Source organism: Cupressus sempervirens, chromosome 11 (genome assembly GCF_028749045.1).
Source record: "Cupressus sempervirens isolate cs-2001-9-10 chromosome 11, ASM2874904v1, whole genome shotgun sequence".
Classification (NCBI taxonomy): domain Eukaryota; kingdom Viridiplantae; phylum Streptophyta; class Pinopsida; order Cupressales; family Cupressaceae; genus Cupressus; species Cupressus sempervirens.
The window spans coordinates 250564556-250578933 of record NC_143128.1 but is presented as its reverse complement, the minus strand read 5'-3'; the positions used below and the strand labels follow the sequence as shown (position 1 = coordinate 250578933).

Below are 14378 nucleotides of genomic sequence, written 5' to 3'. Positions count from 1 at the left end.
ATTCATGGAATATAAGGACATATTCACATGGACGTATAAGGACTTGAAATGGGTACCACCGGAGTTATGTGTCTACCAAATATCACTGATAGAAGGTGTAGTACTCATATAAAAGCGGTTGTACCGGATAAACAAAAATTGTGCCGCACGGGTCACTTATGAGATCGATCAAATGCTGTAAGCAGGAATTATTTTTAGAGTGCAGACGAGCGAGTGGGTATCATCGATTGTGATATCACTAAAGAAGGACACCACTCAAATAAGAATATGCATGGACTTTTGATGCCTAAATGCAGTAACGATTAAAGATCCGTTCCTGATACCATTCACCAATAGTATTCTGGAAGAAATTGCGAAGCATGAAATCTATTCATTTATGGATGGATTCTCTGGATACAACCAAATATCCATCACCGAAGAAGATAGGCTTAAAACAACATTCATCATTGAAGATGGGGTATATGCCTACAATAGGATGTCATTTGGACTTTGTAATGCTCTGACTACATTCTAGAGAATTATCTTGCACATATTTGACAAAATGTTAGTCGGGAATTTTAAGGCATTTCTGGACAATTGGTCAATTTTTGGCACAAAGGACAAGCATATAACTACACTCAAAGAATGTATGGAAGATGTAGGCAGGCGAGACTGGCACTAAATCCGAAGAAGTGCAAATTCATGGTACCACAGGGAAAGCTATTAGGGCACATAGTATGCAAAGCAGAGCTAAAGACGGATCCTGACAAAGTTAGAGTAATCTTGGAAATGCCACCGTCAATAGATCTGACAGAGGTAAAATCATTCCTTGGACATATAGGATATTACCAAAGGTTCATTAAGGACTTTGCGAAAGTATCCTACCCACTAGCTACAACACCTATCCTGGCTTATTCGAACTGGGATAAGGAGTTTCATGTTCATGTTGATGCATCGAACTATGCTATTGGAGAAACATTGGTGTAGACAGGTAATTATGGACTAGATCATCCAGTATACTTTGCGAGTAGATTGTTATCTAAAGCAGAGAAAAATTACAGTTCAACGGAGCGAAAGGCACTTGGAATGGTGTATGTAGTACAAAAATTTTGATATTATCTACTGGCGACGCCATTTGTATTTTATGTAGACCATCAAGCACTATTGTATCTCGTAAAAAAGCCAATCATTCAAGTTAGGAAAGCAGATGGCTATTACTGTTACAGGAGTTTAAATTCAAAATGGTGGTATGGCCAGGAAAGAGTTATGTAAGCATGGATCACTTATCAAGGATAAAATTAGGAGAGCCACCGGTGAGGGTCAACAACGATTTTCCTGATGCACAGCTATTTCAGATTGTCGTACTACCATCCTAGTACACGCGTATCGGAGAATATCTTTCAACAAAACAATTTTCCAACAAAATGTCATCGATCGAGAGAAAGAAAATGGTGCTAAGGAGTCAAACGTTTCAGTTGATCAACAAGTTATTGTACAAAATGGGACCCAACCAGATTTTAAGACGGTGCATTCTAGAAGAGGAAATCCCAAAGGTGTTGAAGGAAGCACACCAAGAACCAACAGGAGGACAAAAGGAATTGGATAAAACCGTGCAAAAGATACTTCTCGCAAGTTTGTGGTGGTCAACCGTGCACAACGATGCTAGGGAGTGGATCGTTGCGTGCGATACATGCCAAAGAGCTGGACAACCACTAAAGAGGGACTTCGTGCCTTTGAATCCTTCACACGTGCAAGAGTTATTTGAAAAATGGGGGTTGAACTTTTTCAGACCCCTCAAGGCAAGTAAAACTAGAAGATGCAGGTACATTGTGGTAGCGACGAAGTACCTTACCAAGTGGGTAGAGGCGCAAGCCCTGCCTAACAACTCTATGGTAAGCATGGCGAAATTTATTTACAAGCAAAGTATCACAACATACAAGATCCCACTGTAGTTGACAAGCAATTGTGGGGGACACTTCGTGAATCACATCATCCGGCTGCTTACCACAGAGTTCAAGATATACCATTCTCTATCAAGCCCGTACTATCTGTGAGCCAATAGACAAGCCGAAGCTACAAATAAGATCTTAGTAGGGGTGATTTATAAATCTTGCGCAATCGAAGGAGAGGATTGGGAAGAGAAGCTACCATCAGCATTATGCGCATACTGTACTTCTTACAAGGTAACCATGGGACACACTCTGTTTCAGTTGATGTATGGACAGGAGGCAGTGGTACCAACGGAATTCATGGTACCAAGTTTAACGATCGCGATCGAAAATAAATTGGGAGATATGGAAAATCTAGGGGAAAGATTGTATAATTTAAATAAACTGGATGACTGACGAATGTAGGCACAATGGGCCATGGAGGTTACACAGAACAGGCGAAAAGCATGGCATGATAAGCACTTAAAACTAAACAAATTTCAACCATGCCAAATAGTGTTGAAGTACAATGGGCACAACAAAATCAAACCAGGAAAATTTAAAGTAAAATGGGTCGGACCATATAAGATCTGCGAAGTTGGTGATAATGGGGCAATAAAATTATGGACACTCGATGGGAAGGAAGAGCCTAATGTAGTGAACAGATCAAAACTAAAAGTTTATCATGAAAGGAATAACGTGCCTCTGCAGACAAACAACTCAAACAGAGTACAAAAACAATAAGAAATGTATATTTGTAAAATAAATAAGTGTAAATAATAAAGAATGTAGAATTATAATATGTTATTAGAGCAACGATAAAAGAGTAAACTGAAGGTCATATAATGCACCGTACGGTCAAAGAAGAACTTGTCAGACCGTACTATATGGCTTTGACAAAACATGTGTATGAAGTGCAACAGAAGATTCAAGTCACCGTATAGTCATCAAGTGGGGAGAAGAGGATATCGTACGGTCATTACTAGGAAGGAAAGTACACCGTATGGATGCAAAGAAGCACACAAGAAAAGCAGGTATGTATTTTGCATTTGACACCCGTACAAACATAGAAAGTGCACCGTACGAAGTTGGAAAAGAGCAGTTGGTACGGCCATAATTGAAGGACATAATACTGTACAGCATAAATAGTAGGAGAGAATACCATACGGCTAAGGAGAGAAAGGTGAGAGCAAGAGAATCCTATGAATACCATACGGCTAAGGAGGAGAAAGTTGAGAGAAAGAGAATCATCTGAATACCATACAACTAAGGAAGAGGGAAAGGCAACACCGTGTACATGAAACACTGTATGGTATTGAAGTTTTATCCGATGCACAGTACCATACGGCTAAGGAGGAGAAAGTTGAGAGAAAGAGAATCATTTGAATACCGTACGACTAAGGAAGAGGGAAAGGCAACACCGTGTGCATGAAAAACTGTATGGTATTGAAGGTTTATCCAATGCACACCTCATAGCTAAAAAGATACCTACACACCATAAAGAAGGTTGTGCATAAAAGAGAACACCCATACTGTACAGCAAAAAAAGTAACATTGGGAAGGGTGCACGAATAGGATACCATATGGCCTATCAAGAAGACACACTATATGGTCATTGCGATACCATACGACATAAGGAATCTAAGGCAAGGCACGTCTGTAGATGGGTATGAGGACATACCATACGGCATAAAGAACTAATATGGGAAAAGGTAGTGCTACTATAGTATAGCCTTCTATACAGCATACCACCGTACAGTAGGAAGGCAGAAAAGGGGTTTTGTCGTACGAATTAAGAGACAAAGTGTGGTGTCGTACAATTGAAAATAACATATTAGGATTGAACAGGGCAGATTACAGTACGGGTAGTGAAGGCTTAATTAGAGGTAGAATACACCGAAGAGCAAGAGAGTATATACCATCATCCTACAAACTAAGGGAAGAAATGCAACCATACAATCTCAAGAGGAGAGAAATATTGCATCCGCATGGCCACAACTAGTAATGGAGTGAATGAATTTGTCAATAGTTGTCGTACCAATCATTCAGGGAAAATTACAACTGACCTAACCATCTTTTCTCTCTTCACAAATAGACAAAAGAGGTAATAGTATGCATTCAGCCGGAAAGAGAGGTGGAAGAAGAAACTAGAAGATGATTCATCAAGCAGCACAATGAATAAAAATGTGCAGTCTTTACTATTGGGTGTACATATTGCAAGCAATACAGGCAAGAAGAAAGCAAGGGCACAACCAAGTGCAACAACACATTTCACAACTCAGAACGTGGCATTTGGGGATTTGAACAGACTAGAGTGTAGAAAATGGTGGCAGGAGGCTCCGAATGATCACTTTGTAAAGGACAACATACGGAGGGCACGGGTGGAATGAGCATTGCGGATGCCAATATTCCATAGTAACACGGGGACGCGTCCCCCCCCTTTTTGCCCGACGTCTCGGAGACTTCAACGCACCGGAGACTTGGGGACTCCGTCTCCCCGTCCCCAGCGGTGCCACTAGATTCCACCACCTCCACCGAGGATGGGGGACATCCTGTTATTCAGTATTTGCAAATTCGACTATTTATGTTTAATGTTCGATGTTCCAATTCAATGCAATGTTTCAAGTATTCACTCTTTTACATCTTTACATCCTATATTGCAATACATATTTTCATAACTAACATTTTTAAATACCATATGCATAGATATATACACCCCTCTTGTCCCCTACCGCCGTCCCCCCACCGTCCCCCCGCCGTCCCCAAATTAAGGCCCCTCTGTCCCCCCGTCCCGGAAACTTGTCCCCCCGTTTCGCCGTCCCCCCGTCCCCCAACATGGTGTAACTATGCAATATTCTGCATTTGCGACTTCGAGGGGTTTCTTCGCACAATGCTAGAAACCTATGACAGGTTCTTGCGAACATGCTCATTTCCTTACCTCAGACAGAATTTGGTGATCTTTTAGAGCCGCAGACTTCACCAAGGTATTCGGCATACTAGGTCATGCCCAGGGAGTAAGGAAAATCAATAATAAACCAAAGAAACTCAACCAAAAAACCAAGGAGCAATTGGTAGAATTAGTATGTGAGAAACGGTCAGAGGCAAAAAGCAAAGCATTGATGGATTCTTCGAAGGCAAGAGGACTAAAGAAATCCAAGGTGTTGAAGGACATTGGCATTGTCTAATGGATTTAGTGAAGAGCAAACTCACCAATTCAAGTAGGGCATCAGACATTTCATTTTTGTAGGTGACCATGATGAATGGTATCATGAATGGCATAGTGTATGATTGGGCATCCTTGTTGGCTAAGCGCATGCAGGAGTTCATGTCACTGCAACACAAAACCTTTTACATGCCACACTACGCCGTCAGTCTTTTTCTTGATGCTACCACACAAATGATATCGAATGATATGTTGAAAATCAAGCCAAATTCGACAAAACCGAGGACCACTGATTATGCAGTGGAGGCATCTTGATACTCTCAAAGGGCACAAGGCCATCGGACATAAAAGGATGCGACAAGAGGTAAAGTTCTGAGCATGGGAAGACAGATAGCAGGAAACAAGACACATCTTCCGAGGACATCAGAAGAGGAAGTGGAGGACGAGGATGATGATGAGGAAGTCGCAGTTACTACATCACCACTGCTATTTCCGAGAACTCTCACAGCTACCTCCCACTCGCACTTAGTTCTCATAGGCATTCACATTCCTGGGTTCAGACAATTTAGGCAACCTGTTGTCATGACATCGATCACTAAAGCAGCAGCCAACAGCACGACCAGCAGTATTAGCACCTTCAGGGAGTACCGAGCCTTCAGTCGATACAGTAGTACTTGATACAACCGTACCAACAATAGCCATGGGGTTACCTGAAGGAATTGTTGAAGAGGGCTTGCCAGTTGTACCAGAGGCAAGGGCTGATATATATATATTCCAAATAAGGAGATGTACACTCAGAGGGAGTGATGGAGCTACCGATAGGCGAGGGCTTGAGGACGTCGGGTGTCCAATTGGATGTGGTAGGTTTGGATGCAATGGTTACGGTGGATGCAGCATTGTTGGCACTACCGAAGGAGCCAGACAAAGAGAGTAGAGTTCAGAGGTTGAGCTCGTACTTGAGTATGAGGTTTAACTGCTTGCTAGCACCACGAGCGATAGGCATTCTCACACTTGTGCGAGAGGTGGCTCCAGAAAGAGATCCTCTACAAACACAAGTGGAGGTAAGTCACCCGACACAAACCAATGGGATACTATACTTCTCCATGGAGGGCACTGTTGAGCTGATGGCAGAAGTAGTGGAGATGGCCATGGGTGCCCAACAACAGCCTACAATGGGGCGAGAGACAGTGATGGGAGAGATTGTGGATACATTTCTTGCTGATGTAGCGACTCGTGCTCGCCAAGCGGTGGCCTCTGCACAGACACTTGCTTTGGACTCAGTGTTAAAGGAGCTGGAAAGCGTCATATCCTTCATGAGAGTGGGATGTCCAGCAGCCTTTACAGTTTGTTTTGAGGAGCGTGGATGGCCGAGTGTGGAGACTGTCGAGATGCGCCAAGATTGGGTCACTACAAGGGAGACAAGTATGGAGATCTGCATTGAGACTCTAATTGAGGACTCAGGAGGAGTCAACTGTCAAGGTAGCAACAATGAAGGCGGAATGAGATGCAGAGAGGGTAGCCTGGGAATCCAAGCGGGCAGCACTTTTGGCCCAACAAAGTCAACTACAACAGGTGGCAGCAGAGAAAGAGAAGGTGGCAGCGGAGAAGGAGAGGGAGTTGGGAGAGACTACTGAAATGATGCAAGCAACCTTAAAGCTTCAGATGGAGGCTGAAGCAGATTTGAAAATACGAACAGGGCAAGTGTATTAGCTTCAAGCAGAGCTGGACGAGCTTAGAGCAAGAATTTCTACTACACCAGGGACGCATCCCTCTTCTTAGTTGTCTAAAAACTTGGTGTAATCAATTGTTTTTTTTTAAATAGTTTGAATTTTTGTAAGGTTCGTCTCTATTTTGTCGTCCGAAGACGACTTTACTTTTTGGGGGGATGATGTCGGTAAATTCTATATTGTAGCCGACGGGTAGAATTGTATCCAAAAGGGCGTGTAACAGTTGAGTCACCCCTTCGAGAAAGTATATGTACATCATCCGTAGGGACTATTGTGACATCATAATCATTATCATTGTAAGCATTGTACTTGGAGTGCATATTAAGTATATGAATAAAGTATCTATTCTGTATTACATCTTAATCTACTGAATGTGGTAAGTATCCTTTTACCCTATAGGGTAAACAAGTATCTTACAATTTCTGATTTTTTGATTATGTAATGATGTGTATTCTTTTATCAAGTATGTATCTAACAATTTGTATTGTTTTTGCTCTATTTTTTGTTACAGGTTGCTGAGACACATTTTGCATCAAATGTAATCATTTTGAGACAACTTATGCAATTGAAAGAGGCACTTACCAATATGGTAACCAGCAACAATTGGGCTATATGAAGGCAAAGCAATACTAAGAGGGCAACCAAAATAAGGAAAAGGATACTGGATGAAAATTGGTAGGAATGTGTGGAATATCTCATTAATCTCACCGCACCCATTACAATCATGCTTAGGTACGCAGACATGGACAGGCCTTGCCTTGGAGAGGTCTATGATGGCATAAACTTAATGCTTTAGAAGATCAAGCAAATTGTAAATGAAAAGAAACATGATCCTCAAGAGACCTTCTTCAAACAATTGCGAGCAATTGTTATAGAAAGATGGAACAAAATAACCACTCCTCTACATTTGTTTGCCTATGCATTGATGCCCAATTACTATAGCACCCAATATATTGATCTACCAGGAAGGCTACCACCCTATAGAGACATAGAAGTGTCTGATGGATACAAGGCAGCATTTGAAAGACTCTTTCCAAATGATGAAATGCGAGATTTGATTACGAATGAGTTCATACAGTTTGTGGATGCAAAAAATTTAAGTAATGATGCTCTTCATCATCGGTTTAGGAAGGATGCTCATAGTTGGTGGTACCATCATGGCCAAATATTTCAAACATTGCAGCCCCTTGCAATTAAAGTGATATCACAAGTAAGTTTAATTTTCTTTAAAAAAATTATTAGTTTCCTTTGTCTAAAAAAATTGTTAGAAATTCTAAGATTCAAGTTACATAATTTAAATTTTATTTTAATTGTTTACATGTCATGTCTTCATAGATTGCTAGTTCATCCGCTTCAGAGAGAAATTGGAGCACATATCCTTTCATCCATTCAGTGAAGCGCAATAGGTTGCAATAAAAAAGAGCAAAAAACTTGGTGTTTGTGCATTACAACTTGTGTATCCTCCTGCACAAGACTAAAGAATACAAAGAAGGGGAGACAAAGAGGTGGGATGTAGATGCAGAGTTGGCAAACTTGGATATTTCTGCTCCTCGGCTTACAATTGAAGACTTTGAAGATTTTGATGCCCATACTATTGTTGTTGGTGCTAATCCCATTGGCCTTAGCTCTATTGCTGAGTCAACTAATGTGGAAGGACTATGAGAGGAGGAGAAGGAGAAGAAGAAGAAGATGATGATGATGATGATGATGATGAATAAGATGATATTAAAATTTTATACATTATGATTAGTGCACTTGAAGTTGAAACAACGATACTTGAACTTGTTGTTATGATTCATGGATAATGATTTACTTTTAGTTTTAAGTTTTAATATTTTGAATTGCTGATGTTGAACTGGAAAATTGAAATATATGATGGTAAGATCTTTATTCATCATGCTATGATTACAACTTATGTGTTTAAAGTTTACGCCTATGGTGTTTTTGTTGTTTAAATGATTAACTTAATTTACATGATACATCATATGATTTTATGATACTCTATGCTTCTAAGCTTCATATATGTATGTATGTATGTATAAATTTTTATAATTTTTACATTATTTTGTACGAACGAACCCAAATGAACCCAAAACCTTTTCCAAAATTTTGTCATACCGGTGAACCGGTTCTTTGAACCCATATTTCGTACCGAACTCGAACCGGTAACTAAGTATTAAAAAAAAAAAATTTAACAATTAAAACATCTTTAATATCAAAAATTTCAATAACTATGTATTTAATTTAAAATAGAAAAAAATAAGAATTCAAATATAAATTTATGATTTTTTACCTATATATATAATTCATTTTATAGTATATTATGTCAATGAGATCTATGTTACCTATTAAAATTAATAAATGTTACATCTTATTTATGAGTTCAGAAATCACGTTATTAATTAGAAAATAAGAATTAAAATTAATAATTTGAATACTACCAAATATATATAATTCATTTTATAATATATTATGTCAATGAGATCTATGTTACCCATTAAAATTAATAAATGTTAAATCTTATTTATGAGTTTAGAAATTAAGTTATTAATTAGAAAATAAGAATTAATAATTTAAAATTAAAAGAATACTACCTAAAAAAATTAAGAAATAATAATATAATGAATTTCAATATCTTTTAAATTATATTTATGTTAAATATTATATATTTAAAAAATAGGCTTTACTTTTAAATTGAAATACTAAATTATAAATTATAAATTATAAAATGTAGAATTGAAAATTCTAAATAATAATTTAAATAAAAAAATGATGCAAAATTTTGGGCACAAAATGCACCAAAAATAGAAAAAAAAGTCAAATATGATTTTTTTCTATCGGTCACAAAATATACAATTTATAGTTCCAAAATTTTGTACCAAAGAGCCCTGCGTAGGGGTAGGGCAGATAGCCAAAGAAACTTCATCATCACGAAATTGGCAGAATTTAGGACGGGATTCCGAAAACAATCGTTTCATCAGCTTCCAATCTCCTACTTCGTTGAGCTGACGGAGTATCCATATTTAAGCCTCTAACTCAACGAACAACAAATGCATCAACGACTACCCATGTAAGAGGGATTGATTTGAGCGGGGATTTCCATTTACCTACTCAAACCAGGGCTTCATGGAGTAGGAGGAGGAGAATGAAAATGGGGCAATTTATTAATGAAGAGCAAGAAAATTTGGGGTGATTTAGGAAAGCAAAGTGCATGAATTTTTTGCACAAATTTCTAGCGCGATATTCAGGAAAAAACGCTATTCATGTTGAGATCAAAGTCTCGGGATATTCAGAAAAATCGTGATGCATCCATAGTTCCGAAAACTAGCGATAAATCGACTAAGGTTTAATAACTCTGCTAGCAGTATGCACCGTTTTCAATTCCGACGTGTAATATCATATATCTGGTGAAACTGTGGACCTAATGTTTTCGAATCCTACGTTTAATAGCGTACATCAAAAGCTATCTCATGATTAAATATTTCAAATTTTCAGTCGGAAACAATACCATATCAGAATACCACTATTAAACATTTTTGTTCCAAAGTTTCCAATCTTCTTTCCTACAGCCAGCATTGGAATAAAGAAAATTAATAGCTATGTGACGAAGATCAATTACTCATTTATTAATGAAGATTTCAGACTCTCACCAGACATACTATCCTGTACCTGGATGCAACTTCGCAATGTTTTTCCTTCGGACATTTTCATTCCGGTCTCCCTGGATACCTCGAAATTCTACATCTGGGATTTCAAAATGGTAAATTAAAGCTCTGAATTACAGCCGGCAGTGGAATTAAGAAAATTAGTACCCATCTGATGTGGTCAATTAATCATTTATTGAAGATTCGAGATTTTCAATAGACATAATATCCTGTGCCTGGATACTACATCGTATTGTTTTTTATTCCAGCATTTCCGCTCCAGTCTCCTTGCAGACCTGGAAATTCAACATCTGGAACTACAAAATGGTGAATAGCTCTGAATTACGGCCACCATGAGAATGAAGAAAATTGATAGTTACCTGACGATGATCAATTATTTATTGAAGATTTCAGACTTTCACCAGACATTATATCTTGTACCAAGAATACTACTTCATAATGTTTTTTAATTCCGACGTTTTCATTCCACTCTTGAATATACTGGAAATTCTAGGCCTAGGACTAGAAAATGGTGGCAAATATATTAAACAATCCTTATCCTGTGATGATATATCTCGATTTTTAGACGGAAACGCTCGAGTAACCTAGCCTCAATCATCTTCAGGAAACCATCGCTTGGTGCATAAAGAACTTCTTACTCCGTAATGTTTATTATTCCGGCATTTCGATTCTAGTCTCCTCAAAGACCTGGAAATTCTACATCTGGGACTACAAATGATGAATTAAAGCTCTGAATACAAAAATAATAATTTTCACACAACATTTCCGTTCCAGCGTCCTTAAAGACATGGAAATTCTACGTCTGTGACTACAAAAATGGTGAATTAAAGCTCTTCATATGAAAAAAACATTTTCCCCTCAACAGCATCTGGATCTTTAATCAGAAAAGTTCTAGTAACCTAAAGCCTCAAATATTGCTTGGTGTATAAAGAACTGCTTACCTCAAAAGGCGCGAGAGAACCCTGACCGTCCAAATTAACCACAGATATTCCCATAACAGCCCTGTACAGTGGTTCTGCCGTGTTATAGGCGGCAAGGGTCCCCAATACATAGTTAAATAAACTTGATTGCAAGCGAAACCTCTTGACGGAAAAATCTTTACTTATCAGCCAAATTCTGTAACAAATTAAGCACCACAGGACCAAATGCGACAGAGCAACCACCAGAGTTTCAATCGCACAGGGCGTGTAAGCCCCGAAAGCATTTGTGACTAAAGTCGCCCACTTGCCATTCTCCACAGGCCTGCAGTACCAGTCCAGAAGACCTTCCGGCGCCATTTCGTTTCAGAAAAAACTGAAAAATATGAAATCGGAAAACCGAATTATGGCGGACAATATTGTCGAGCTCATTGTAAATGCACCAGAATAAATTGGGTTTTGAAGTCGACCACCTTCGCTGCATTTTTTATAGGCTTTTTTCGTCCCCTTTGTTTGGCCTCGGGCGCGTTAAAATCAACTGTTCATCTGTGCTCATATCTGCTTCATCGCGAATAAATTTGAATTTTTTATTTATTTATACTCGTAGATATTCTGTTTTCTTTGCACGTGATTGTTTTTCATTGGGGGCTTGGATTCCCGTTCAATCGTCATCCCTTACCTCACTCGCTAAGGCCAAAATGAGTCGGAAAATAATTGAAGAGAAAATTAATAATTATTAGGTATTTAATGCTATCACGCGACTACTTTTATCGTGTTGCTTGGTTATCTCTGGACTTCGAGCGATGAAGCTAATATCATGTTCTGAAAAAGGTCGGAGATTAATGATAAGATTGAGAGGGAGTTTTTATGAGACGTCGCAAATACTATTGTACTATTGTGTTATTGGTGTTGTAGTATTCACTTAATTCTCACCAATCAAAAATAGTAATAAAATTTTAATTCAAATATTTCTAAGGTATTTTTATTTATTTATAAATTCTATAAAAAAAATTTAATATTTCATTTTTTAGTGAACACATTTATAATATGATTATTTTAAAATAATTATATTTTTAATTATTTAATAGACAAATTATATCATATGAATTATTTGAAAAAGTAAATATTAAGATGAAATTTATTATAACAAGTGCCACATAATACGCATAATAGCTTAGTAGTTGTCTTTATTTTTTATATAAATCTAATTTTAATTTAGTAAATTTATTATAGTATGTTTAAAAAATTATTAATAAATGTAATTATTTATAAATTATAATATAAAAATATAACGTTTTCATAATAATAATATAAAATAGTAATTCTTAAATAGTGATATAAAATAAATAATATTAATATTTTAACATTTTTGAACGAAAAAATAATATTTTTGGAAGCCATGGATTGGTCTAGATGCTCTCATCAAAACTCTGTCATGCTCCTTTTGGATTTTGAGAAGGCCTATGACAGGATTGAATGGAGATTTATCCTTATGATGCTGGATGCTTTTGGTTTTCCTCCTTTCTTTTGTAACAGTGTGGCTATGCTTCTTAATGATGCTTCTGCTCAGGTTGAGGTCAATGTTATTCTTTCTGCTCCTTTTTCTCTTGGGAGATCCATTAGGCAAGGGTGCCCTCTGGCACCCGCTCTCTTTGTCATAGCTTCGGAAGCTCTTTATTATATCCTCAGAGATAATTCCTTATCTCCGGAGGTCAGAGGTATTTATCTGCCTAATAATGAAGAGCTGATCAATTGTCAATTTGCGGATGATACCGCTTTATTACTTGAACTTTCAAAAAATAATTTCAGGAACATGCAAGTTAAACTCAATCTTTTTTGTTCTATTTCTGGTGCTAAGATATCTCAAGCTAAATCAATTTGTTTAGGTTGGGATGAGCGGCCCCTGGACTAGTTTCTCCAATACAATTTTAAATGGGGTGGTCCTAATAGGATCATTAGATATCTTGGCATCCCTTTCTCGGTGGAGCCTGACCTCAAAGACATGTGGTCTTGGGTGAAAGAGAAGATTGATAAAAAGATGAACAAATGGCATAATAGAGCGTTATCATTGGCAGGCAGAATTCAGGTTTGCCAGAAGATATTGTTCTCATACACCATATATTATTCTTCTGCTTGGTGTTTTAATAACTATCAGATTTCTGAAATCCAGAAATTCATTAAACAATTCCTTTGGTTTGATGGCAAAGGGAATAGAAAGATCCATTCTGTTAAGTGGGCTTGGTGCCACACTGACAAGACCCTTGGGGGACTTGGGCTGAAGGATTTAAGAACTCAGGGTATAGCCTTGTCTGCCAAATGGATTTTTCAGTCCATGGAGGGTGATTCTCCTTGGAAAGTGCTAGTTAGGAGCAATATTGAGAGGGGTGTTCCTAGAAAAGCTAAGTCTTGGACTAGCCTCCCCTTTTGTGACCTCATTCTTGGTAATTTTATTGTCATGGTTCAAGGCTCCGTGGTTTTCAAGTCTATTTGGAAGGCTTGGGATCATGTTAGGAAATTCATCACTAACAAGGAGTTTCATTCCAATATTCAACTCCATGGTGAAAGATTCATTTGGTGGAATCTCCACCTAAATGTTTAACCTTTGGCCCTTACCTAAGGGTGTTCTGCCAGGCAGTGGGCTAATAAAGGTATTAAACAATTTATGGATCTCTTTGAGTATGATTATATTATGCCTTGGGATGTTCTTAACGATAAATATGCTATCCCGGATTCCCATAAAAGAACTTATAACATGATTGTGCAAGCTTCTGTTGGTCTTCCCACTGTTTGTCACACTGATTCTCTCAAGTTCCTGAAGTGCAAATGGCTTGGTGGTATCATTATTACTCTGCTCAAAGCTAAGAATATTTATAAAATCATTGATTGTAATATTGATATTATCAATCATATTAATGTTGTTTAGTACTCTTCTTATGATGCTGATGCTTTGAAAAAGTATTTTGATATCTTGTGGAAGAATCCTGTGGAACCCAAGATTA

At 37.9% G+C, this 14378-nt stretch overlaps 1 protein-coding gene across 3 annotated transcripts in view; it reads right to left on the bottom strand.

Moving 5' to 3' along the window:
* Nucleotides 1-11948, bottom strand: part of LOC149529093 (ABC transporter C family member 2-like) — a 327664-nt gene extending 315716 nt beyond the window's left edge. For 2 of the 3 annotated variants that reach the window (XM_089810975.1, XM_089810976.1), the window contains exon 1: nucleotides 11404-11947. In XM_089810975.1, coding sequence (XP_089667101.1) covers nucleotides 11404-11739 — 336 coding nt within the window. In that variant the 5' untranslated portion in view covers nucleotides 11740-11947. Of the gene's footprint in view, nucleotides 1-11403 lie in introns of all 3 variants that reach the window. The other variant, XM_089810974.1, reaches the window with a different exon arrangement.
* Between the last annotated feature and the right edge of the window lie 2430 nt (nucleotides 11949-14378).